The sequence below is a fragment of the Sorex fumeus genome, unplaced genomic scaffold (assembly GCF_029834395.1).
Source record: "Sorex fumeus unplaced genomic scaffold, SorFum_2.1 ptg000051l, whole genome shotgun sequence".
Taxonomy (NCBI): Eukaryota; Metazoa; Chordata; class Mammalia; order Eulipotyphla; family Soricidae; genus Sorex; species Sorex fumeus.
The window spans coordinates 3,039,986-3,067,651 of NW_026606108.1; the positions used below are offsets into that span (position 1 = coordinate 3,039,986).

The 27,666-nt window shown below is 52.4% G+C and overlaps 1 protein-coding gene across 3 annotated transcripts in view; it reads left to right on the plus strand.

Moving 5' to 3' along the window:
- ATP10A (ATPase phospholipid transporting 10A (putative)) overlaps positions 1-27,666 on the plus strand; it is a 73,617-nt gene that overhangs the window by 41,380 nt on the left and 4,571 nt on the right. Inside the window, exons 4-16 of one of the 3 annotated variants that reach the window (XR_008793886.1) lie at positions 896-1,002; positions 1,573-1,704; positions 2,958-3,088; positions 6,249-6,501; positions 9,755-9,966; positions 11,979-12,176; positions 15,704-16,277; positions 17,962-18,065; positions 18,386-18,533; positions 20,814-20,998; positions 23,567-23,897; positions 24,461-24,537; positions 25,565-25,686. Coding sequence is in view for 2 of the 3 variants with exons in the window: in XM_056124594.1 (XP_055980569.1) it covers positions 896-1,002; positions 1,573-1,704; positions 2,958-3,088; positions 6,249-6,501; positions 9,755-9,966; positions 11,979-12,176; positions 15,704-16,277; positions 17,962-18,065; positions 18,386-18,533; positions 20,814-20,998; positions 23,567-23,897; positions 24,461-24,537; positions 25,561-25,686 (2,578 nt within the window). In the remaining variant the exon portion in view is untranslated. Of the gene's footprint in view, positions 1-895; positions 1,003-1,572; positions 1,705-2,957; positions 3,089-6,248; positions 6,502-9,754; positions 9,967-11,978; positions 12,177-15,703; positions 16,278-17,961; positions 18,066-18,385; positions 18,534-20,813; positions 20,999-23,566; positions 23,898-24,460; positions 24,538-25,560; positions 25,687-27,666 lie in introns of all 3 variants that reach the window. The other 2 variants (XM_056124594.1, XM_056124595.1) reach the window with 2 other exon arrangements.

Consider the following 27,666-nt stretch of genomic DNA (forward strand, 5'->3'; position numbering starts at 1 on the left):
TGAGAGGGGCGGAGGAATCGAATCCGGCTCGGCCGGGCTGGCTACGCACAAGGCAGCAGTGCAAGCTGTTCCTCAGTCTGGCAACATTTCTCACGGGCACGCAGCTTACTCTTCTGACCCCGAGGCATGATTAATTAATTTGGAAAATTTTTTAAAGATTTTTTTCACAGCCTCTATATTCAGTGATGTCACTCTAAGGAGTCTTGACCCCCAATTTAAGAAACCAGACTAGGGGGCTGGAGAGATAGCACAGCAGGGAAGGCACCTGCTCACCGCTGACCCAGTTTTGGTCCCAAGCACCCCAAAGTGTCCCCTGAGCACCGTCAGGAGAGATCTCAGCGTGCAGAACCAGGAGTAAGCTCTGATCAATGCTGGGTGTGTCCCCAAACAAACTGTACGTAATTGGTCTACCAGCTGTGCCTACGCACTATTTACTTCACTCCTCTGTATACTGGGGAGAATCCCCATCGGACCTTGTCATAGGTGCAAGGTTGAGTGGATTTAGCAACCCTCAACCTTTTAAAGTGGGGGTGCTTGACACAGGAATTCCAGGGGCAGGAGTTTGAGACCCCAGAGAGCGCCACTGTTTAAAGTCAGGGCGGATCCCTGGCATGTGAGCAGGTGGGCGGGCAGGCGTGGCACAGGGAGGAAGTGAGCGAAGGGCATATGCACAGGCCGGGTGGTGTACCAGGAGGGCCATGTGTATGCACAGACACAGGTACTGAGCACTGGGTGCTTGCAGGAGTTCAGGAGCTCTGAGCTCCAGCGACCCCAGCAGAGACGTTTCTGACAAAGTGCCGGCCCTCCCCTACTCCAAGGGGGCAGGTTCTGGGTTCCAGTTGTGCCTGACCTGGAACCTGTGCCCCTGCCAACTGTCCCCTGCCACGCTCCACAGCGTCCATGACAATGGGAAGAAGGCAGCGCTGCATAAGGAAAACCTGCTGCTTCGTGGCTGCACCATCCGCAACACAGAGGCCGTGGTGGGCGTCGTGGTCTATGCAGGTAGGCGGGGGCGTGGTCTACACAGGTAGGCTAAAGAACTTGGTTTACATAGTAGGCTCAGGGGCTTGGTCTATGCAGGTAGGTTGTGGGTGAGGTCCACATCGACAGGCTGTGCGGCCGGGGCTGGTCTACACGAGTAGGGTGGGTGGTGGGAGGGGGGCAAGGACCACTCTGGAAGGAGTGGTGGAGCCTGCTCAGTGTCACATCACTGTGCCCAAACACTCAGCCGTCATGTTCCCCACTGGATGCTGCTCCTATTCCCATAAAATCACTAAATCCACCAGGGCCAGAAAGCTAGTCAAGCAGATCGGATACTTGCCTTGCACATGGACAATCCAGGTTCTATCCCCACGTGGTCCCCTAGGCCCTCCAGAAGTGTGATCCCTGAGCACAGAGCCAGGAGTAAACCTTGATCACAGCTGAGTGTGACCCCAAAACAAACATAAAAAACACCTAGGGCATTTTCTGCGCTGGATTGAGCTTCTCCCATGACTCTATTGTGCTTCCTGCACCAGCTCCCGTGGCTTTGTGTGCTTCCTGTACTGACTCCCACCCCCTCTCTTCACCCAGGACACGAGACCAAGGCGCTGCTGAACAACAGCGGGCCCCGCTACAAGCGCAGCCAGCTGGAGCGGCAGATGAACTGTGACGTGCTCTGGTGTGTTCTGCTCCTTGTCTTCATGGCTCTCATCTCTGCCATTGGTGAGTTTGTATGGTACCCCCACCTGTGACCCCAGGGCCCTTCTGGCCCCACCCGCCCTTGGGCCGGGCTGAGAGGCCCTACATAAGAGTCTCCGGGGATGGGATTGGGGAATAGCCGTGGGTTACAACCTAGGATTATAGGTGCAGCCACAAACCTGGGGCCAGCCTCCACAGTGAGCATTAGGAACTTGGCCATGAGCTAGACACCAGAACGTGCCACTTGGGAAGCCCAGGAAAGGTGAAGATGCATTATTTAAGTCCTGGGGAGGGGCAAGCTGCCGGGCTGTGATTGGCCCCTGCTGGTGTCTGAAAGAGCATGGTGCAGGGGCATTAGAGCTGTGCCCCCTGAAAAATGCTTCCACATCATTCCCTGCTGAGCGGGGACCACACCGTCTCCACTGATCTAAAAGGGAGTGAGGCTGGCTGCTAAGGGCTCCTGGGTAGCCAACTAGCCCAGTCTACTTCAGCCTCTCCAAGATGGGACATGTAAAGGCAGCCGCCAGAGCCGAGATAGAGCAGAAGGAGCTAGCTTGCAGGCTTGTCATGTGGCAGGATCAGGTTCCATCCCTGGCACTGTTGAACCCCCTGCACTGCACAGGATAGCCCCCAAATAAAACCCAACCCTCTCCATATAAGAAATTTCTCCCTGCAAGTCAGTCCCAATCAGCAGGGAGGGTGAATTTAGTGTTGTCTTACAGAAGTGGGCTGATTCTGAGTGACCCCTGCAGCCCGCATGCAATGTTACTTTAATAAAATGGGAGAAGGTGCTCCCTCAGAGGTGCTTCAGGGATCCAAGTGTTGTCCCGCACTGCCCTTGAATGTTCAGACCTGATGTTGGGGGCTGCTCTGGTCCAGCGGTACTAGAGGAGCAGGACTTGGTGCTCGGAAGATCCTGGGTGACAGGGATCAAACTTGGGGCCTTGTGCATGCGAGGCTCACATATGCTACCTTCCTGGCTCCAATAGGAAAAAAGTTTTTCAATCGCAGCTTCTCTTTCTGGGGGACCCTGTGGCAAGTGCAGGTGCAGCCCCAGATCCTGACTGGTACTGTTGGGTGGGGCACAGCAGGCATGGGTGAGAGTTTAGTTCCACTGCTTCAGGGCTTGGCCAGCACTGCACACTCCACAGGGAACAAGCGGCCTCATAACCCAGAATGTGGCTCCTCCGGGCTGTCGAACCCCGTGTACATGCGCATGAGCCAGGTTCTTTCTTTTCTCTTGCATGAATCATTTCTCCCTTGGAACATCGCTGCAGGACATGGACTGTGGGTCCAGCGCTATCAAGAAAAGCAGTCATTGTTTGATGTGCCCAAGCCAGACGGCAGTGACTTGTCCCCAGCCACAGCTGCAGTGTACTCCTTCTTGACGATGGTCATTGTTCTCCAGGTACCGTGTTCAGACTGAGCATCTGTTCCCATTCTGAAGAGACCCTCCTCCTCCTCCTCTTCCTCCTCCTCTTCCTCCTCCTCCTCCTCTTCCTCCTCCAGCCTCTGTGCTCTGCACCTGCACTCGACAAAGTGGCCTTGAATTTCCTATTCCCATTCAAGTTGGCTACAGGATGATTCTTAGATGATAGTCCAGTTAAAATTCCTCTTGACTGCTTTTCAGAATTTTGTAGGGGCAGAGATGGACCTCCCAAGTGGCCCCCTGGAGTTCTGGGATACCCACTAGTAAGTCTTCATCCACCAAGCTAGTGATTCTATACAGGGCCCTGGGTATGTGGTACTGCTCAGCTCTGCAGTGCTAGGGATGACCCAGACCACCCACTAGTGTTTGGGGCATCCAGAGCCACACCTCGGGGCTTCCAGGACCCTGCAGGGATACTCCCAGAAATGCTCAGGAGACTTCATGGTGCCAGGAATGGAACCCTGGCATGCATCCTCAGCCTCACACTATCTCCTGGGCTCAGCTGTAAGATATTTGCAGACATGCAGGGTGGGATTTGATTATTGTTAGGTCTGGCTTATTTTTCTCAGCCAACTGCCAACTGCTCCTTAAAATTGGGGGGGGGCAGTAAGTGAGAACTTGTATGCTTCCAACCCAGATTCAATCCTAAGCACCATTTTGGTCCCCCAAGTCCCACCAGGAGTGATCCCTGAGCACAGCCAAAAGTAACCCCTGAGCACTGCTGAGGATAGCCCCTAGAGAGCCTCCAAATCTATTAAGCTTTATTTTGGAATAACTTTGAATTCACAGACAAATTAGTCACAGAAAAACGGACAATGGTGTGGCCCCTCAGGGAGGTTCCTCAAACATCAACACAACCCTGTCCTCCAGGCTCATGTCAGAATAGGGAACCAACCTCAGCACCTTGTCAGGAGCTGTAAGTGTTCATTTGGAAAGTGCTCAGTGTTACTTTCTGTTTTCTGTCCAAGATTCCATTCAGCAAATCACATCTCACAGGAGAACGTTTCTTCGGTGGTGGCAGTAGTGGTAGCAGCAGTGGAGGAGGGAAAATTGGTGGTGACAGCAGTGTCATAGAGTGGTGATGAGGTAACAGCAATGGTGGTGGCAGTAGTGATCGTGGCAAGTATAGGCACAGTCCTGGTGGTAGTGTGGCACAGTAGTTATGGTAGTGGAAGTGTATGATGGTACTAGTAGTAACAGGAGTGGTGGTAGCAGTGCTGGTAGTGGTAGTGGTAGTGGAAATATAGTAGTGACACTAGTAGCAATGGCAGTGAAAGTGTTGTGGTTCTACTAGCAGAAATGGCAGTGGAAGTGTGATGATGGACTAGGGGTACCAGCAGTGCTGGCAGTGGAGTGCAGCAATGGGGGATGATGGCAGCAGTGCACGCCTTCCTCCCCATGTAGCAGCAGACTCATATTCCTCTTCGCTGGCTGCCACTCACTAGCCCAGAGCCTGGAGGGCCTGTGAATGTGGGAAGGGCCAGGAGCTGAGGAGGGAGCTTTCTCGGAGCCCCTGTGCTGCAAGAAGCACTGCTGAGTGCCGCAGCTGCCCACTCTGGCGCCATTCTGGGCAGTGCCAAGCCTTTGCAGCAAGCAGGGTCCCATTCTTGCTGCCGTGCAGTTGCATCGCCCCATATACCTCCAGCACCTGCTTTCTGGTAAACTGACTCCACACCCTCACATGTTTCCCTATTGCATCATTGAGGACTTGAGAGATAACACTGGGAACTTTTCTGGGGATTGTAAGGGATTCCACAGTTTCTCTTATTTCCGGAACTTTTTAGCCCAATTTTTCACCACCTGTTTGGCATGTTATATTCATGACAGGGCAAGCAATGATCTAATAGATATTTTCTTTGCAAAATGGATGCAGAGTGGCAGAGTTCCTCCCCTCCCCTGGTGGCCAGAAAATGTCCAGTTGACTCCCCTCACCCCTTTCAAATGCATCTGAGAGCTGGAGAGATGGTACCGGAAGTAAGAGACTTGTCTAGTATGACACCCACCTGGGTTCTATTCCTAGCACCCCATAGGGTCCCCCGAGCCCTGCCATGAGTGATCCCTGAGCACAAGGCCAGTTGTAAGCCCTGAGCAATGCCAGGTGTGACCCCCCAAAACAAAAGAACCAAACGCACAATGGAATCTTAGTGTCACTGCTAAGCTGTATGGACCATCTCCAGTGAGTTTCTTCCCTAGCATTGAGGGTATGTCTCTTTCAAACCCTTCCCCCATCTTTTGCTCTGCTCTCAGCCCTGTACCTGTCTGCCATGCCTCAGTCTGTTCTTCCTATCTATGAATTTGTTTTGCTAAGATCCACAGGCAAGTGGGATCCTACAGCGTGTGTCTGCTGGACTGACTTGGCTAATCCTTATTCCTGGAGACAAAGGGCATTCACACATTGCATGGGTCCCACCATAGGTGGGTGGGTCCTTCATGGTGTGGCATTAGTCAATGGCACTGAGGACCTGGAGAAGGCATTTATACCTGGCAATTTACTCTGTTTCTCCATACAAGAAAGGAAGGGGTGGAAAATGGGGAGATGTTAGTACTCTGGCTGTTCTCTGCATCTTCTCTGCTTGGCTCTGCACAATCTCAAAGCTGCCTTCAATGAGAAACCAGCCCCTGGAAGGTTCTCTTCCCAGCTGCAGGGGAGAGGGGTGGCAGCGGGAGTTGGGGGGGAGGGGGGATCAGGCCGTCCATGGACAGGTTCTGCCTCTTGGAGTGCCCTGGGGCACGAGATGTCCAGGACTCTGAGTGTGCTGTGTTTCTCACTCTGCCCCAGGGTGCGAGGTGCCCAGGACTCTGAATGTTTCTCACTCTCTCTGTTTCCTTTCCCAGCTTTTCTCAAGCCCAACTTAGTAACCCGGAAGCGCTTGCTTCTCTCAAGCCCAGGTCACCACACTTCCAGACAGCACTAGTGGAGACTTCTGCTCTGCGCCGGCCCCGGGGCTGCCCTAGTTTAAACTCTTTGCCAATGTCCTAATCCTTTTCCAATACTGACTCTAAGCCACGCTCTTGAAGCTCGCCAAGGTACAGTACAGCCCCTGCTTGCTTGTGCCATGGCCCTTTGTTGGAATAGCTCGCACGGCGTCCCATTCCCCATCTGCGTGGCCGCTCACACTCTGTGCCTCGTGTCTTGCAGGTGTTGATCCCCATTTCCTTGTATGTTTCCATTGAGATCGTCAAGGTGTGCCAAGTGTACTTCATTAACCAGGATGCCGAGCTGTATGATGAGGAAACGGGCTCACAGCTGCAGTGCCGGGCCCTGAACATCACAGAGGACCTGGGCCAGATCCAGTACATCTTCTCAGACAAAACCGGCACGCTCACTGAAAACAAGATGGTTTTCCGACGCTGCACGGTATCTGGCATAGAATATTCTCATGATGCAAACGGTGAGTGTGTAATCACAAAATAAATACGTGAGCATGGTGGCAGTGGCAGTGGCAGTCTCTCTCTCTCTCTCACTTGCCATGTGCATTTGGTGGCCATGAGCTGTTTCCCCACATTGGCCTGCAACCACCACCAACAGACGCATGAAGGAGGGAATTGGGCCGCCAGATTGGTTGGTGATCAGTTGCCATTTATTCCATTCTCCCCATGCCAGTCTCACTAAGCGCCCCATTCCAGTCTCACACTACCCCTCATTCCCATCTCCTTCTATCCCCCATGCTAGTCTCTCTACTCTCCGTCTTGCAGCCTTAATCTCATACCCAACCTCCAAGCATTGGGGGTAGCAGCTACACCCAGGTGAGGTAGCACAATCAACATATGTAAAGGCCCTTCCTAATATTAGTCATTTTGTATGGACACAGTAAGAGATACATTACACTTGTAGGGTGGCTCTCCTGGGACATCTCACTATAGATCCCAGACTACAGTGCTCAGGCCAGATTAGTCTTTCCTAACACTAGCAGGGTCCTAATCTAGTTGTTACTCTTTGGATCATGACAGAATTTGTCCATGACGTGCTCTTAACTTATAGTTAAGTATTATGGTGCTTGGCCTGACCCAGTTTGATGCCAGGGTAGCTCACAGCTTGCCCTGGGTTCATTCAGTCCCTTGTTGGGACCCTGCTTTTGGGATGCTAGGAACTAAGGGCACCGGAAGCTTAAGTAGAGAAAACAGATGCCCAGAAGTGAATATTATTTGGAGTCCATAAAATCCCAAGTTACAGAAGCATAGCATTAACTGTCTTCTTGTGTCTATACAAAAATGACATTGCTCTGAAGTAAACTATGCTAAAGGACATAAGAGAAGGAGAACAACCATCATTTAACTTACAAATACAAAATCAGAGACTTCTGAGGAATTTGACTTTACAGGTCACAGGTACTACTTAGGGGAAATGAGTGATTAACAGGTAGAGAAAGCAGAGCACAGAGAAGTTAAAGATTAACACAGAGGAATGGGAGTGCTTCGGGAGCATTGTGATGGGAATTACTCGGTAAACCTAAGCACTTTGTGGCAGAAGAGAAAGCACAAACAAATGCTATCCTACAGGTGAGTGTGGGAACCAGCTTCTCTGGCCCAGACAGGGTGCACTGGTGCCCCAGGCGTAAGGTTGCAGGGACAGTGCTGCCTGGGAGGGGTCCATCTGGGATCTATTCTATATGAATAAGGAGCCCAGAAGAAACCTAAGCATTTCCCATGTGGCCCAAGCACAAAACATCACGGTGCATGGCACACACATATTTGCATGCACACTCAACACTCACACATAACCAACAGACTCACACGCACACACACACACACACACACACACACACTCAGACACACAGTCCTGTACTCGCACAGACTCTCAGAGACAATCACATACTTGCACACACAGTTACCCACAGACACACCCATTCACACTCATACACACTCACACATATACACCCAGGTAGGATGACATTGGTTGTCCTTTCTCCCTTGCCGCAGGGAACTCAGGTTATCACAGTGCTCCTGAGGCATTTCCATTCCCCTGTATTTATCTGTAAACTCCTCTCTATGCTCTCTTCTCCAACCAGCCTACCAGCTTTTTCCCCTAATAAAACTCTGTTAACTTGTAAGATCAGATTCCTCAGAAATCTATGATTTTATATGTATGAGTGAAATATTGCCTATCTTCCTGTTCCAATGTCTTTTGGATAGTTTATTTCGTAGCAATGTCCTTTTGTGTGTAGACACAAGAAGACAGTTAATATTATGCTTTTGTAACTTGGGATTTAATTTTACTTTGAATAATATTCCCTCCCAGGCATCTGCACTCTTGATTTAAGCCTCAGTTGCCCTTGGTTCCTAGCACCCCAAAATCAGGGTCCCAACAAGAGGCTGAGTGAACCCAGGGCAAGCTGTGAGCTACCCTGGCATCTAAATGGGCCACGCCAAAGTGCCATGATACTCAACTATAAGTTGAGAGCATGGTCATGGACAAATGCTGTCATGATCCAAAAGTAACGATGAGATTAGGACCCTGCTAGGGTTAGGAAAGACTAATCTGACTTGAGCAGTCTAGTCTGAGATCAAGATGACCCCAGGAGAGCAATTCTATAAGCTTAATATATCTCTTACTGTGTCCATACAAAATGATTAATATTATAAATGCTTATATGTTTGTTGGACAAGAAGAGGAGAAACACACCCATGGGATTTCACTCTTGGGTGGGTCGTCTTACTGAATGAGAATCTGTCCTAGAAGAAGCTTTCCTTAAGGGAAAGACTTTACCTCTGTTTATTGTATGACTATACCTACTTGTAATTATTACCCCAACCCCTCATGCTTTGGGATTTAATTAGGCTGTAAGAGTGGACTGGGGAATCCAGATTGAGAAGGAGAATGAAGTGGGATCGAGAAAGAGGATGAAGTAGCATGGGGGAGGAAGAAGCAGAAGGAGAATCAGAGGAGAATGGAGACTGGAATGGAATAAACTGCAATTGAGACCAACCAGCCTGGCCCTCATTCCTTCCTTCGCTTGCCCATTGCCATTGGCCTCCTCAGGGTGGGGGAAGCGGCCCGAGACTACCAAACACGGGTGGCGGCGGGACAGATAGAGCAGATAGAGCACCATTGCCCTTTAGTAAATATATACACCCAGATCTGTAGACACACTCGCACACACATTCAACACACTGAGACCACTCACACAGGCAGACACACACACATTCACAGACTCAGGCCAAGTCACACACCCACACATAGACACACAGATACACACATACAGACTTCACACACACACACACACACACACACGCATCCTCAGATACACCCTCAAACATGCACACACACCTTTGAGTACACTCTCACACTCACATAACTAACACATTCAGATTCTCACTCACACACACACACCCTACCCAGAGCCTGTCTACACCTTCCCAGACAGGCTGGCACTGTGGGAAGCCAGTCTCTGCCCACCTGGCTTGTTTGTGCAAGGCAACCAGACCCTTGCACCCCCTCTGCCCCTGCCTCCAAGAGTGTCTCAGTCCCCAGAATTCACGACTAAGTCCTCTCGTCTGTGAGACGGGCTGGTCACCTTCATCACCTCCTCATCAGCTTGGCTAAAGGGCCAAGAAAAAGAGGAGGAGCCCTCGCGTGAGCCATCAGCCTGTCTGCCTGACCTCCCACGACCTGTCCCCCACCTGCTCATGCCTCTGTCCCCACAGCCCAGCGTCTGGCCAGGTACCAGGAAGTGGACTCAGAGGAGGAGGACACTTTGCCCCGGGGTGGCTCCTTGCCCCAGCGCAGCAGCACGGACGGCCCACGGGCGCTGCATCGAAGCCACAGCACCAAGTCGCACCGCCGTGTGGGCAGCTTCCGGGCCGAGAATAGGCGGGCCAGCATGCGGGGCCAGCACACTGCCTTCAGCAGCCCCATGGTGAGTGCAGGGAGGATGCCCTGCAGCCCTGCACCCTCCCCCATGCTCCCTGCTGCAGACCTGCTGTGATCGAGGGGTGGGAGGGGTGGGGGGCTGCTAGGTTCCAGTGTCCAGCTCCATACACCGCCTAGTCACTACCCAAAGCCCAATGCATCGCCTTTGCACAATTCTTGTGTCTGGCCACTGCCCAAAACGTCACACATGAGCTTTTGCATGGTTTCTGTGTCTGACCACTCCCCAAAACTTCACAGACGGCCTTTTGCACGATTTCTGTGTCTGAACACTGCCCAAAGTCTGATGCATGGACTTTGCATGACATCTCTGTCTGATGGTCTCCTGTGAGAGCCTTCAGGGAGTCATAGGGCACCTGTTCACCTGTTTTACCAAAGGTGCCAGATAAAATATTGGAGTCAGAGAGAGAGTCCAGGGCTTAAGGCACTTAGTGTGCATGCTGCAGACTCTAGTTGGATTCCTGACACCACATATGGTCCCCTGAGCTATAAAATGTCAGGAATGACCCAGAGCACTAAGCAAGGAGTAGTCCCTGAGCAGCACTGGGTACGGCCCTGATTATTTTTTTAAATAATAAAAATAATCCTTCAGGGCAGGAGCAGGACCAGTAGTAGAGTGGAGAAGGTGTTTTTGTTGTTGTCTGTTTTTTTTTCTTTTTGGGTCACACCCAGCGATGTTCAGGGGTTACTCCTGGCTCATGCACTCAGGAATTACTCCTGACGGTGCTTGGGGAACCGTATGGGATGCTGGGAATCAAACCCGGGGTGGCCGCACGCGAGAGAAACACCCTCCCCCCTGTGCTATTGCTCCAGCCCCAGAGAAGGCATTTTCCTTGAGTGCATCTGCCCCTGGATTAATTCCAAGCCCTGAGTGCGACCCTAACACCCCGCTCCCTAGAAAACAATGCACACAAACAATTCTTTTCAAGAAAGTGTGACATATTTCAGGAAATAGAAGGTCTGGGGGAGAATGGAAAATGCTCGTTGGTGTGACGTGCCTAATCTAGAACTGGTAGGAAATAAATTAAAAAGTGATTTTTTAAAATGAGATGCGGTGGTATGAGGCAGAGTTACACTCATGATTTTTGTTCTCTGACTGTCCCTGGTTCTGAGTTAGTTGCCCCTGGCCAGTAACAGATATTTTTGGAGACATCACCTTATGATAGGAACCTGGTTCTGTTATTATATAAAAGAATGTGTGTGGGTCCAGAGTATTAGGATAGCAGGGAAAGCTTTTGCCATGCACATGCCCCTCCCCTGCCCAGGCATCCCATCTGGTCAGGTCCCCCAAGCACCACCAGGAGTGATTCTTAGTGCAGAGGTAGGAGCCCTGAGCACTGCCAGGTGTGAGACGCCCTTCAAAATAAAAAGTCTGCACCTCATTGTATATTTAAAGTATACATATTCACAATCAAAAATATACCTTTGGGGCTGGAGAGATAGGACAGTGGGTTAAGTGTTTGGCTTGCCTGCAGCCATTCAGGTTGAATTCCTGGTACCCCATATGGTCCTCCAAACCCTGCCCGGAAGGATCCCTGAATGCAAAGCCAGGAGTCAGCCCTGAGCATGGCTGGGTGTAGCATGCATGCAAACACACACAGACATACAGACACAAAGACACACACACACACACACACAAACATGTGCACACATGTGTGCACTTGCTCAGTCTAGGGCGCCAGAGAAATAGCACAGTGGGTAGGGCACTTGCCTTACATGCTGCTGCCCAGGTTCGATCCCTGGTACTGCTTAAGTTCCCCAAGCATTGCCAGGAGCGATCCCTGAGCAGAGATGGGAGTCAGCCCTGAGCATCACTGGATGTTGCCCCCAAAGCCAACATGGTAAACAAATATATCTAAAATCGATTGTCCTATTTTGACTAGTGTGCATGTGAGAGAAAGGTTTGTTCGCAGCCTCTAACAGAACCAAGCCTTGCCTTTACTCATCCCGGAGACCCCCGGCAAGGTCACGGGCTGCGGTGAGACTCCCGTCTCCTCCCAGGAGAAGGACATCACACCGGACCCGAAGCTGCTGGAGAAACTGAGCGAGTGTGGCCGCTGCCTGGCCCGGGCTCGCTCCCACGAGCACCCACTTGCGCTCCTCTCGCCCGAGCTCTCCGATGTCCTGGATTTCTTCATCGCGCTCACCATCTGCAACACCGTGGTGGTCACAGCCCCGGAGCAGCCCCAGCAGAAGGAGGCGAGTGGTCGTATGGCTTGGAGCCCCCCCCAGCCCCCGACAATCCCTGTGATCACCACAGCCCCCCAACCCCCCAATAGCCCCCTGTAGTCCCCACAGCCCCACAAAGCCCCCTGCAGTTAGCTGCAACCTTATGCAGTCTCCCACAGCCCCCAGCAGCCCCCCTGCACTCCCCACAGCCCCCCACAGCTCCCTACAGTCTTTCTGCAGCCCCTTGCAGTCCCCAGCATCCCCCTCCACAGTCCCCAGTCTCCCACAGACCCTATAGACCCCCACAAACCTCTGTAGTCATACCCAAAGTCCTCACAGTCCCCTGCAGTCCCCACAGCCCCACAGTCCCCACAGCCCCCCAGTCCCACAGTCCCACAGTCCCACAACTCCAACAGCCCCCAGTCCCATAGGCCCACAGCCCCACAACTCCCAAATTCCACAGCCCCCAGTCCCACAGCCCCCCAGTCCCCCAGTCCCACAGTCCCCACAGCCCCACAGTCCCACACTCCCCACAACCCAAAGCCCACAGTACCACAGTCCCCAAAACCCCACAGCTCCACAGCTCCACAGTCCCACAGTCCGGCAGAACCACAGTCCCATAGCCCCACAGCCTCACAGTTCCCACAGTCCCACAGTCCCACAGCCCCACAACCCCAACAGCCCCCCAGTCCCACAGCCCCACAGCCCCACATCTCCCCAATTCCAAACCCCCCCAGTCCCACAGCCCCACAGTCCCACAGTCCCCACGGCCCCAAGTCCTACAGTCCCACAGTCCCCACAACCCCACAGCTCCACAGTCCCACAGCCCCACAACCCCAACAGCCCCCCAGTCCCACAGCCCCACAGCCCCCCAATTCCACAGCCTCCCAGTCCCACAGCCCCACAGTTCCACAGCCCCACAGCCCGAAAAGCCCCCCAGTCCCACAGCCCTACAGCCCCACAGCCCCCAATTCCACAGCCCTCCAATCCCATAGCCCCACAACCCCACAGTCCCACAGTCCCCATGGCCCCACAGTCCCACAGTCCCCACAGTCCTGCAGCCCCCACATTCCACAACCCCACAGTCCCCGCAGCCCCCCACAGTCCCCACATCCCAACAGTCCCACAGTCCCACAGTTCCCACAGCTCCACAGTCCCCACAGCCCCCCACCGCCCCCACAGGCCCCTGTGTTCGAATTTTGGCCCATCCCTTCAGGTGCCTGATCTAAGGCTCCAGAGGTGCTTGAGCTCTAAGCCATCATTGCACAGATGCCTGATGGGCCCAGTGGGAGGGGACAGCAATGCCCACCTAACTTGAGATTCGAGGGGCGCAGAGCAACCACACTCCCCTAGGTCCCTAAGTGATCTAGTCAGACAGAGGGCTCTGGACTCACCCCAGAGGGCCAACACTATCTGGGGGACTCAGGAGGGAGTGGGACACGGCAACCACGTCTGATGTCTAAAGTGCTTTCAGACTCACCTCAGATCCATTGGAGGGGCCCTATGGTTGGCAACTCTGCAATTCCCAAGCTGGTTTCCTGGGTTTGTGTCAAAGTGAGAGCAGGGTCAAGATGCTCAGGGTCCTCTAAGACCCCAGACACCCCCTGGGAACTGTGTTTGGGTTAGGGAGGGTGGAAGGGTTTCCGAACACAGCCAAGGACATTTCACTGGGAAATCCAGGCTGGAAATTAGTCGTAGATCTCACCCCTCACACTGTCCATCTTGGCCCCATCCCTGCTACTTGACTCAGCCCTTCTAGAAGTTTCCACAGATGGAACCGCTATTGGTGGGCAAGGCCATATAATGTGACCAAGTAGATTCTGGCCTCTCTGTGGGACCAGCAGGATTCCACAAACTCAACTCTGCTCTAGCACCTGAGGAGGGCCCCGGGTCCAAGTGGATCCCCATGGGCAGGTCACACAGATGGCATGTTGGTGCTGCCAACCCAGGTTCAGAGTTGAGGCTCCACAGTGATGCCGCTTCCCTCATCACTCACCGTCCTTCTCACTGCAGGGCATTGGTGGGCAAGTCCAGCCTAATAGGCTCGATGAAGATCCCAGCTCTGTGCTCAGGGTTGCATTTGGGCTACTGTGCTCCAGGTCTTGGGGCCATAACCCAAGCCAAGGAGGCCCCTCCATGAGGTGTATTTCCATGCCAGGGCCCTACAATGCCATGGAAGGAGATAGGCTGTATTTCTCCCTCCTTCTTGCAGAGTGCCAGTCTGGGAGGCAGAGAATGGCTGGAGTTCTGCCTGAATCATGCACTTATTTCAAGTCATGACAGGAAGGACCCAGGCATGTGGATCAGTGGCCTAGTGCCCACTTTCCTGTGCGTGAGGCCCTGCGTTAATTCCTGGAGCACACAGAATTAAGAGCAAAGTCATAGGATTGGAGAGCATGGTTGGCCTTGCAAGCACCTGACTATTCAGGGGTCTGTTACTATAATTTACAAACATGGGTCTGGGGCCCAGGTTACAAAGACGAGACTAGAGCTCCCACTCAGGTTGGAATGTTCCAGCTTGCTCTGAATTGAATGTCCACTGGGAAATTGAACGAGGTGCATCCTGCCCATGGAGTGAAAATCTCACTTCAGTGGTCTCTGAGTGTCACTGGAATCCTGATGTCTTGCTCAAAGATAATTCACTGTTGTGTGGGGGTAAAAAATTAATGATTGGAGTTCTGAATTTGTCTTTCATTTGTTTAGAAAAGATGCAGGGGGTTGGGGTAGTTCTACGATTATTTAAAATGTGATGAAGAGGCCAGAGAGATAGTACAATGGGGAAGGTGTTTGCATGTGACCTCCAGGCTTCATTCCCGGCACCCTAGAGGGTTCCCTAAGTCCCACTTGGAGTGATCCCTGAGCACAGAGCCTGGAGTAAGCCCTGAGCACCAATTGGTATGGTCCCAACCAAAACAAAATGGTGGATGCAGTTCAAAGGAAGGTAGAACCTAGTCGCTTGTTAAGTGACTTCAGTTAAAGAAGTTAAAGTCGCTTGTTAAGCGACTTCAGTTAAAGAGGGGTTTGGGAGAAGCTTAGAGAGATCTGGTTCCATCCCCTGCACTGCGCCCCCAAGCCCTTCCCCAAGTCCTCTGGGTGTAGCCCTGTCAGACCCCAAACACCACCTGGACAACCCGTTCTCAGTTCTCCTCACCCAGCCTCAGCACCTGGCCACCAGCCCAGTTGCCCGAGTATTATAAGAGGTGACACTGGGCACCCCCAGTATGCTCCAGGACCCCCCAGATACAGAAAAGAAACTGAAACTGGGGTTTGTGTCGGGAAATCTGAAGCTTTCCTGCAAAGTGAGGAGCCATGGAGTATGGGACCCAGGGGGTTCTGCGGGGTGCTGTATTGGAGCTGGGGCACCCAAAATCGCCTGGGCTGTGAGAGCAGGAGGCCAGGGTAGTGTGTGTGGGGGGGATTCAAAGGCCAGCCTTGGGGTCGGGGTTCAGCGCACGCACCCAAATGTGGGGCTGGGCACCGGCTCTATCAAGTGGAGGGGACCCTGGTGGCAAACCCGGGAGTCAACAGGTCGCCCCACCCCCACCCCCCGGCCGCAGATGAGGGTGAAGTTGGACCTGAAGTCGCCGGTGAAGACCATCGAGGATTTCCTCCGTCGCCTCTCGCCCAGTCGCCTCACGGCGGGCAGTAGCAGCGGTGGCCTGAGCACCAACAAGCCCAGCTCCAAGTCGGGGCCCACCCTGCTGCGGGCCCTGTCCGGCGATGGCGCACTGCTGGACCTGGAAAACGCGCTGGGCACCGTCACGCCGTCCGTCACCACCACCACCAGCAACGGCTACAGCAGCAGCAGCAGCGCCGCCGAGCGCACGCTGGACTCCGAGGCCTCGGGCGAGCGTCCACTGCGCTACGAGGCCGAGAGCCCCGACGAGGCAGCGCTGGTCCACGCGGCGCGCGCCTACCAGTGCGCCCTGGTGGGCCGCGGGCAGGACCAGCTGTCGGTGGAGCTGCCCCAGCTGGGCCGCCTCACCTTCGAGCTCCTGCACACGCTCGACTTCGACTCGATCCGCAAGAGGATGTCGGTGGTGATCCGCCACCCACTCACCCACGAGATCAACGTCTACACCAAGGGCGCCGATTCGGCAGTCATGGACGTGCTGCTGCCCTGCTCTGCAGGTACCAGCCACGCCCCGGGGCCAGGTGCAGATTCTGCGCCTTTCGCTGTCTCTGGGGTGAAGTGATTTTTGTTTTTATTTTCTTTCTCGGGGGTTGAGGGTGTTGGGGCCACTCCTGGCCGGGATCAGGGCTTTCTCCTGGCTCAGTGCTCCAGGATCACTCCTGCCAGGGCTCTGTACTTCCTCCTGGCTCTGTGCTCTGAGATCACTTTTGCTGGGACTTAGGGTTTCCTCTTGGCTCAGTGCTCCTGGATCACTCCCCATGGGGCTTAGGGCTTCCTCCTGGCTCAGTGCTCCCAGATCACTCCTGCCAAGGCTCAGGGACATAGGGCCCCAGGAACCAAATACAGGTTGGCCTGAACCCTGTGCTATGGCTTTAGTCCCTAGAGTCACTGTCACGGTCCTCCCGTTGTTCATCGATTTGCCCGAGCGGGCCCACTAACGTCTCCATCATGAGACTTGTTGGTACTGTGTTTGGCATATGGAATATGTCACAGGTAGCTTGCCAGGCTTTGCCATGCGGGCGAGATAGTCTCGCTTGCCGAGCTCTCCGAGAGGGGCGGAGGAATCGAACTCAGGTCGGCCATGTCCCTAGAGTAAAGCAATTTTTTTTCTTTTTCTTTTTGGGTCATACCCGGCAATGCACAGGGGTTACTCCTGGCTCTGCACTCAGGAATTACTCCTGGCGGTGCTCAGGGGACCATATGGGAGGCTGGGAATTGAACCCGGGTCGGCCGCGTGCAAAGCAAATGCCCTACTTGCTGTGCTATTGCTCCAGCCCAAACCAATATTTTTTTTATGAAAATGGCAAATATCCCTTACTCTCTGACTGCCCCTGATGTCCTGAAAGCTGCCCCAGACACTCATAGGTTATTCTGGAGATACCACTTTATGATAGGAACCTGTTTCTATTATTATATAACAGGAAGTTGTCTGTGCTTCATGTCATGAATGTGTTTTCACATGTATGTGTGTGTTCATGTATGTGTTTTCACAACTAAAAATACAGTCTTGAGTCCACTTGCCGAGAGCCCCAATGAGGGCTTCCTACTGGCTTGTAGCTTCTCCTTGCATGTAACTGATTCAGATTCGACCCCCAGCACCATATATGGTCCCCTGGGCCCCCCCAGGAGTGATCCCCGAGTGTAGAGCCCAGAGGAAGCTCTGAGCACTGCTGGGTGTTGAAGAAGAGGAGGAGGAGGAGAGGAGAGGAGGAGGAAGAAGAGGAGGAAGAGGAGGAGGTGATCATAGTGGAGGAGGAGGAGGAGGAGAAGGAAGGAGAAGGAGGAGGAAGAAGAAAGAGGAGGAGGAGAAAGAGGAGGTGATGTTGGTGGAGGAGAAGGAAGAGGAGGAGGAAGGAGGAGGAAGAGGAAAGAGGAGGAAGAGGAAGAGATGTTGGTGGAGGAGGAGGGAAAGGAGAAGGAAGAAGGTAGAAGAGGAAGAGGAGGAGGAGGAGGAAGTCTGTCACTCAGCTTCACTGCAAAAAAATGAGAATAAAGGAGGGGACAGAGGAGGGGAGTGGTGGAGGGCAGAGGGTGGCAGGGAGGGAAGAAGGGGGAGAGAGAGAAGTGGGCAGGGTGCAGAGAGGAGGAAGCAGATGACTGCAGGACTGCTGTCCTGCACCCACCTGCACCGTATGGGCCCGTGGCTCTTCCTCATCCACTTCCTGATCCCGCCTGCCCTAGACGATGCCCGAGCCCGGCACCAGAGGAAGATCCGCAGCAAGACGCAGGCCCACCTCGATCGCTACGCCATGGAAGGGCTGCGCACGCTCTGCATTGCCAAGAGGGTGAGCTGGGGAGGCTGCACCCCCAGACAACCCCAGGGAATCCCCCAGCCCAGAACACCCCCAGAACACCCCAGGACTGCCCCAGCCTAGAGCATCCCCAATCCCCGGGCATCAACACCTCCCAGGGCACCCAACCCCAGAGAACACCCGGTCCCCAGGACACTGCAGCCCTTAGGACATACCCCCAGGACCCCCATCCCCAGGCCCCCATCCTCAGGACCCCCACCCCCAGGACCACTCCCCAGAACCCTTCAGGCCCCTCTCCCCAGGCCCCCCCACCCCCAGCGCTGCTGCTGGGTCCTGGGATCCCTGCCCCACAGGTGCTGAGCAGAGCCGAGTACACGCACTGGCTAAAGCAGCACACGGAAGCCGAGGCGGCCATGGAGAACCGGGAGGAGCTGCTGTTCCAATCTGCCAGCCGCCTGGAGACGCACCTGCACCTGCTGGGTGAGGTCGCGCCCCTGCCAGGTAGCCCCTCTATCCCCAGACCGCCTGCTTCCCCCACCAGCCTGCTGGCCCCCAGAAACCGAGGAGGGAGGAGCCCAGCTTCCCTCCATGTTGGGAAGCATCCCGAAGAAAGGGTGGTCACCTCCAAGCCCAGTCTGCATACCGGTCAGCATACCACAGTGGGTGAAACGGAATGGCACTTTGCCGTACGGTCCCAGTGGACGCTGCGTTCACAGCTGGGCTAGGGTCTGTTCCCTGCATCCGTCTTGGAGAATTGAAGAATTGGGATAAGAGTAACTAGCGCATGTGTGGGATTAGCCCTCCCCCCATCCCCTCTCTCAGCTTCCTTCCCCTCCCCTGCACTGCCCACCCCTCCCCTCCTCTGCACTGCACTCCCATCTCTCCCCTGCACTGCCCACCCCTCCCCCGCATTTCCCTCCCCTGCACTTCCTTCCCCTCCCCTCCCCTCTCCTCCCCTCCCCTCCCCTCCCCTCCTCTGCACTGCTCTTCTCCCCTCTCCTGCTTTGTCCTCCTCCTCTCCCCCTCTCTTACCTCCGTCCCAAGCATTATTCAGGAGGTCCAGGAGGGGCCCGAGTGAGAGTACTGCAGGTAGGGTATCTGCGTTGCACACAGTCAATCCCCAGCATCCCATAGGGTCAATCCTCTGAGCCCACCAGAGTGAGCCCTGAGCACAGCTGGGTGAGGACCCAAAGCAACAGAGAATCTCCTGCAGGGATTCTTGGCCAACCACAGGGCCAGGACGCAGTTATGCCCTGAGGAGGAGACGACCCAGGTCACCCTGTGGTACTCAGGGGTCCCCAGGGCTGCTCACGTTAGTGTTTCAGGGTTTGTGTGGTCAGGGGCAAGCTGAGGCCGGCCACGTGCAACACCTGGTGGCCTTCACCCTGGTCCTGAGTCTCTGGCCTGTTCTGCTCCTTGGAGTCATACCCAACACATCCAGTGCTCAGTGCTATTCCTGGCTCTGTGCTCAGGAGTGACTTCTATCAGGGCTTGGGGGACCGGATGTGATACCAGGGGGTCAAACCAGGGTGGGCTGCATGCAATGCCAGCATCTTACCTCCTGTGCTCTCTCCCTGGTCCTGAGAAATAATTTGTTTGTACTTGCAGGGGCAGGGAGTGTGTGAAGGGGTAGGCTGGAGCTGCACCCACAGTGCTTGCTAGTGCTTGTTCCTATCTCTGTGCTCAGGGGAAATAGGGAGGGCAGGGAGTGAACTAAGTCCCAGCTGCTACATCTGGAGGGCAAGCACATCCCGTCCAGCTCCTCCCACCATCCCAGACTGCTGAGTCGAGAGCTGGTGAAAGCATGTGTGTGTGTGTGTGTGTGTGTGTGTGTGTGTGTGTCTGTCTGTCTGTCCATGTGTGTGCATGTGGGAGGGTATATGTGTCCATGTGTGTGCATGTGGGTGTGTGTAAATTATGAGTGTATGTGTCTCTGTGTGCATGTGTATGTAATGTGTATGTGTATGTGTGTATGTGTCTGAGTGCATGTAATGGATATGTGTTTATCTGTGTGCATATGTGTGCATGAGTGTCTGTTTGCATGTGTATATGTGTGAGAGTATAAGTGTGTGTGTACATGTGTATATGTGTCTGTGAGTGTGCATGTGTGTTTGTAATGTGCATGTGTGTCTCTCTGTGTCTATATGTGTGAGTTTATTTGTATGTGTGTTCATGTGTATACTTGTATGTGTGTGTGCATGTGTCTGTGTACAAATATAGGTGTGTATGTTTGTGTGAGTATGCACACATGCATATGTAGTGTGTGCATGCGTGTGTGTATGTGTGTGAGTATTCATTCACATGGTATGCATGTGTATGTGTGTATATGTGTGTGTGTTTGTATATATGTGTGTGCATGCATGTGTGTTTATGTGTGCATGCATGTGTGTGTGCATGTGCATTACATGTGTATATGTGCATGCATGTGTGATTGTGTGTGAGTGTTATGTGTGTGTGCATGCTTGGCTGTATTGTATGTGCATGTCTGTATGTGTGTGGTGTATATGTGTGTACGTGTGTGTATGTGTGTGCATACGTGTCTGTATGCTGTGTGTCTGTGTGTGTATATGCATGTATGTGTGCTCATATGTGTATGCGTGCTGTTGCACACTGATTTCTTCCCAAGCCTGGCTCCCCCCAGGAGGTCCCATTCTGCTAGCCCAGCTGGCTCTTGGCTCTAGCACATGTGTTTATGGTGATGCAAGAGGAGTAAATCGTATCCCATCTGGTTCTGGGGCATATGTGGATGGGCCTCCTCCCCTCTCTCACCCATGTGCCCAGGTGCCACCGGAATTGAAGATCGCCTGCAGGATGGAGTTCCGGAAACCATCGCCAAGTTGCGCCAGGCAGGCCTGCAAATCTGGGTGCTGACAGGGGACAAGCAGGAAACGGCCATTAACATCGCATATGCCTGCAAGCTGCTTGACCAAGATGAGGAAATCCTCACGCTCAATGCCCAGTCACAGGTAGGTGGCCACCTGGCACCTGCTCTGCCTGGGGCACTGACCCTACTGACCACTTCTACCCTGGGGCAGCCCTCTCTCAGACAGACTTGTGCTGTGCTTGGGAACTTCTCTGTTTATTTATCTGTTCATTTGGGGCCACAGCCAGCACAGCTCAGGCCTGACTCCTGGCTCTACACTCAGGGATCACTCCTGGTGGGCCTTCAGGGATGCTCTGCTGTGTGGGGATCAAATCAGGCTTGTCCACATGCAAGGCAAGTGCCTTTCCCACTGTGCTAACTCTCAGGCTGGGGTCCTTCTTCTTGGTTGCAAGACCCTAGGGATGTCTTTGCGGGGTTCCCTTTAGCACTAACTGTCTCACCTCACGTTCTCTGTGAGACCAGAGACATTCTCATGAGGTCACATGCACCTTCAGAGCACAGGTGCTGAGCACCCAGGACAGGGACTGGTCTGGCTGTCACCCGGCAGTCCTGATTGGGTCTTTCTCAGGCATTGGGAGAGGATCTGGTCACCAAACAGCACATGTGTTGAGGCAGCAATGGCTCAACTTTTACTTACTTGACTTGCCTTTCGGTGTTAACCCTAAGACATGTTGAATTTCTAAGCTAGTTTCCTCTCGGGGGTGTTGAGAGTTTAACCTCTCTCCTTTAGACACAATCCATTATGTGTCAAGTATTATATATGGGGTAAGGTTATGTCCAGCTTAGTTTTGGGAGGGGGTCACAGACAACAGTACTGGGGGACTACTCCTGTCTCTCCTTGGGGGTTACTCACAGAAGTGCTCAGAGGACCATGTGGTGCTGACCAAACCCAGACTGCAGGCCCTGTTTATTAATTGAGCACTATTTGTTCAAAGTATCAACACTAGAGTCCTTTACTGAAATTCAGTTGAGAGGCTGAAGAGATAGAACAGTGGGGAGGGCACTGGCCTTGCAGACATTGGACCCAGGTTCGATCCCCGGCATCCCATATGGTCCCCTGAGCACCACCAGAAGCAATTCCTGAGTGTAGAGCCAGGAGTAAGTCCCAAACATCTCCAGATCTGGCCCCAAATCCATATATATAATCAGTTGAGTCTATGGCCATACATACCTGTTCTCATTTGAAGAAAATCAGTTGGTCATGCTTGTGTGGATCTCTTTCAAAACTTCTCTTCTGACCTTGTTCATCTTTCTTCATGCAGACCCACCATCTGGGTTCATTTGTCTCTTTGTCAGGTCTTGAAATTGGTTTCATTTCCAAGTGTTCAGTGATGCTCCACTTATCTTTCTGTTTGTGATTTCTTGTTTTATCCCATGGTGATCATGGGTTTGCTACTTCAGTGATTCCCATCCCTCTAAACATGTTGAAAACAAGTTTTGAATGGACTGGGTAAGGTCAGTCTTGGTGATGGCTTAGAGGGATGTGAGAAGGACACACATTCATTGCCTTGTCTTGTGGGTTCATTGACTCCCCTTGGTAAATGCTGTGGTTCATTTCTTGCATGAAAGAACTCAGTCAGCCAACACATAGGCTGCCTCTAAATCATTAGATATTTCTATAAATCAAGTTTTATTTAAACTCAGTATGCTTTGTCCACATCTCTGGCTATTTCTATAGACTAATGGCAATATGAAATGAGAAACTATAGGCCCTGCAAAGCCTAAACCTCCTGGCCCCACACAGAAAGTCCAGGCGTCCTGCCCAGTAGCCCTCCAACCCAACCCAATCCTGTCATCTATCTGTAGCACTGCATTAGAAATGAATTGGGATTTTGTGTATTTTGTAAAGGCCACATTTTATCCACTGTGGCAGTACTTTCCAGAAAAAAATTGAGAAATTTGTCCTTCCTATAAAGATGGGAGAGATGCAGCAAAAGAGTAACCTCCTGACAGTCTCTTTTCATTAGAAACCCAGATTGTTTATATTTCATGTAATTAGTGATGGCTTTCGATTCAGGTCTGCTTTTGTATGTGGGTGTGTGGCTATGTTTTTTGTGGGGTTGTTTGTTGTTTTTCTTGGTTTTTCTTGTTTCGGGGGCCATATCTGGCAATGTTCAGTCCTGACTCTGCATTCAGGAATCTCCTGGCAGGGCTCGGGGGACCGTATATAGTGCTGGGGATGGAACCTGGATCTGCTACATGAAGGTAAGTGGCCTACCCACTGTACTATTCATACATCCCTGAGTTTTTAATAATCATTTTTTTGTTCCACCGTTCTCTTTTCTTCCCTCTACAGGGTACTTAAACTACAGTGTTTCACTCTCTTTTCTGTACTGTTGTTTGTTAGTTGGTTGGGGGGGGGGGGTGTCTTAAGACCTTTAGTGGTTCAGGACTGAAGCTTGCAGTGCTGATAATGGACCTCAGATTTCCTGTGCAGAGCCCGCCAGACCTTTTCCCCAGCAACTCTCTATGGTTTTTTGGCAGTATGCCTTTTCTCCGGGTCTCCCTGACGTTTCTTTCTGGCTTTCTGGCTCTCACATCATGCCTGCCTCAGTCAGGACGGATCGAAGCCTCTGAGCTCGGCATGGATTGGAAGTGAATGAAGAAGCCCCAAACTGCCTGTGACCCTCGATGGCCCCTCTTGTTTCAGGAGGCCTGCGTGGCCCTGCTGAATCAGTGTTTAAGCTACATGGAGTCCAGGGGCCCCGGCATCGCCCCCACGAAGACCCCCAGCAATATAAGCGTGGCCTTCTCCTCCATGTGCCCGCCTGCCACACCCAGCCCCACCTTCAGCCATGGGCCTTGCTTGGTCATCGATGGCAGAAGTCTGGCCTATGCCCTGGAGAAAACACTGGAGGACAAATTCCTCTTCCTCGCCAAGCAGTGCCGATCGGTGCTCTGCTGCCGCTCAACCCCCTTGCAGAAGAGCATGGTGGTGAAGCTGGTCAGAAGCAGGCTCAAGGCCATGACCTTGGCCATAGGCAAGTATGCAAGCCCCAGCAGGCCTGGGGCTGCCCACCACCCCCTTCTGCTGCTCACAGCCTTCACTTCCTGCTCTTCCCGGACACGCTCTCAAGGCAAGACACTCACTTGCTCTTGCCTCTATTCCTCCATTTATGGAAATTACACCCCACTCCGTAAAGCAGCAGGCAAAACTAAAATAAAGTTTCAGCAGGCCAGAAGAGAGCACAGTGGTTAAGGCCTTACAGATTCCATCTCCAGCACTTCCTAGGGTCGTCAAGCATCATCAGGAGTGACCTCTGAGCCCAGAGCCAGGAATAGCCCCTGAGCACCACTGGGGGCATTCCAAAATACATAACAATAAAAACAAAATAAAGTTGAGCATTGAAAGCCACCAAGTGGTCACCACAGAAGCAGGACTATGAGAAGGACAGAGGAGATGGACAATGGAGATCATGATTATTTTTCTTTACCCTCATTCAGATCCCACCCCCCTGGTGGGGGGGTCCCAGGACACTTCCTGGAGCTAGACTGAGTCTGGACATCTCTGTTCACATGATCCTTCCTTCCCGTGCTGTTGTAGGAGATGGTGCCAATGATGTCAGCATGATCCAGATGGCAGATGTGGGTGTGGGCATCTCAGGCCAGGAAGGCATGCAGGTAAAAGACCCAAAGGGCTGTTTCGGTGACCAGGTGGCCCTCACTGCTTCTGTCACACTTTCCTGTGGGCCTTCCCTGCAAAGGCAAAGGTTTGGTGGCTTCACCTGCACCTGGGAGGCTGTGTGTGCTACAGGGGTGCTTGCCTGCATCTGCTCCTGAGTTTCCATGCAGCTGGTGGGTGAGAGTGAGGCCAGGGTTTTCACTGCCTTCTTTATGGCTGTAACTGACAACACTTTCATATTGTTTTTTTTTTGTCCCTGAAAAACTGACGTAACAGCAGCACTGGGGAATACACTAAGCATGGGAGGCAGTCATCTTGTTGCATGTGAAAATGTAGCTCTGCATTTCTCATGTTCACAGCCTGGGATTCAGACATTGCACAGAAGCACTAATTTAAAAATGTACTGCTTGACCAGAGAGATGGCTCAGAGGACTGGAAAGTTGGCTTTATATCTGGAAGACCCATATTAGGTTCCTGGCACCGCAAGGTCCCCCATGCTCCTACAGGAGTGACCCCGAGCATTGCCAGATGTGGCCCCAAAACTAAATGGAAAGGAAAGTATTTATGTTAGAGGTGGCATTACAACTTCCAGCATTTGATGAACACTGAGTCATGACTTTGCTGAACTTAGAGATTTTAGGAAACCACATATGCCATTCTCTTTTTTAAAAAATAAACTGGGGTGTTGGCCATGATTTCATCATTGGCACAGTTCAAGGAGGTTGGAAAGACAGTGGGACTTTATCTGCCCACCCTAATGGTCACATATGTGCTCTACCCCTTACCAACATAATTTGAAAAAGAAGTGGGTCCCCTGAAGTGATAGTCCCACCAACTCATGTGTTGTTGAGCTTGGGTTTATTCAAAGGCAATGCTGTGGGAAGCTGCCAGAGGCCAGACCTGAACCACTCATTTCTCTTCTTCTTGTGCTGGAATAGGGCTGCCATTTTTCACCCCATACAGGGGGACAATGGGTCAGCTCAATGGTACCACCAATAAGCGGAGCTCCTCTTCTTCCCAAGGCAGTGATGGCCAGTGACTTCGCGTTGCCAAGGTTCCGGTACCTCGAGAGACTCCTCATAGTTCACGGGCACTGGTGCTATACCCGCCTTGCCAACATGGTTCTGTACTTCTTCTACAAAAACACAGTAAGTTCTTGACCCCCAGCTTGAGAGTGTTGCCCTCAAAAGGCCAGGCCTGACATTCACTGAACCACTCCTTGCCTGTGTCCACTTGGCCCCCCTCCCCAGGCTACCGACCCTGGGTTAAATCCTCCTGGGCCTTGGTGAATTTCCCTCCAGGCCTGGCTACCAACCCTAATTCTCTAGTTTCACAAGTCCAGCTCATGGCTCAAGTTTGATTCCCAGTACCGCATGGTTCCCTGAGCATTGCCAAGGAAGTCCTGGAGACCCTCACCACCACCAAGGTGCCCCTGGAACCCCCCAAAACTATAAGGCCTGAGCAACACCACCACCTCATGGAGGATGGAGTTGCCAGCATGTTGGTCAAAAATTCTAAGCAGGAGTCGAAGCGATAGTACAGCATATAGGGCTTTGTCTTGCACTCGGCCCACCTGGGTTAGATTCCTGGAACCCCATATGGTCCCCGGAGAACCACCAGGAGTGATATAAGTGGGGTCCCTTGGCCTATTAAGCATCACTTGGGGGTCTCTTCCTAAAATATATGTATATTTAAAACATGATTTTAATTTAAAAATAACAAAACTCCCAGGCTCACTGAACCACCACAAACATACTTCCTGTCCATGTTCTTGATTGTTATTTCTGGAGACATCTTTCACATCCCCACCTGCCCCCTCACTTGTCCATCATTCAAAATGTCTCCTAGCAAATGACTACGTACGTTCACGCCTGGTTAGGTTGAGGCCAACATGAATTTCCACAACCTTCTGCTGGGCCTGGGTCCAGGGAAGACATACTGGGCGTGCTGTCCCTGGCCTTCTCTGCCCCTCCCCTCAAGCCTGAATCCAAACCCCCCACCTCAAGGGGTAAAAGGAGGCGCAGAGTCCAGCTGGATGGGTTGCTTCTATCCCTCCCTGAATTCCTAAGTTCTGAGGTCTTGAGTGACTTACCTGCCTCATGGGACTGGGTTTCCTTTTTCTGAAAACACAACTTAGCACTCATGAAGAGATGGTGAGAATCATGCAGGTGAAATCATTCGGTGCTGCTGTTGCTGGCCAAGGCCAGATGGATCAGGCTTTGCCCATGCCTGTCTTTCATATCCTGAGGATGGATAGAGAAGAAGGAGAGAACCTGTTATTACTCCTCATCAAACCCTCATCCTCTCTTCAACAAATCATTAATCTGTCTGGAAAATTTACCATCACCCACTGTGAGACTTGTATCCATTTCTGGGCTCAGTTGGTCTTCCCTTTCCAAACAAGAACAGACAAGATAAATTTCCCTAGAAATGTTCAAGAAGGATTTTGGTCCTCCAGAAAAGAAGCAGTTCACCTCTGAATATTTCCTCCTCCTTTATCTCAACTCCCTCAGATCACCAAGAACTCCTTAGACCAAGCCCATGACCCAAGAATGTGGGCATGAGAGAGATCAAAGGTCAATCTCAGACAGAAATAGGGCCTGAAGGGTGCATGTCTGGAGAGATTACAGCCACATCAGTGCTCATCTTTGGAAAAAAACATTTTCCAGCCACTGAGTGGAAGCTCTGGGAGGTTAGGGGGCTAAGGGGTGGTCAGGCAGGCAGTTGCTGGCTATTCTAGGTTCTGACTCAAGAACATACATGCTTCCATGTTCTACTTCTTAGGGGAGGTCCATGCCCTTTAGGGTGGGACCCTTATAAAGTTGAACCACTTGGGCATCTCAGACCAGAACCAAGTTCGTATCCATGTCTTGGTCTTTAATTTCCTTCTCTCTGTTGGAATAAGCATGTTCCTCCAGTCTGAGGAGTCAGCAAAGCCAATAACAGTCCTCCTGTGAATCCCAAATCTTGGGGCACTTTCTCTGCATTTCAGCCTGACAATGTCCCCACACACCAGTTCAGAACTACTGGTATGGCCATTCTTTGACAAGAGGATGGGGGTGCTGAGTGGCCTTAAAAGCTCTGTGCCTCATTTCACAGCTAACGAACATTTAATGTGTTGCTTCTAC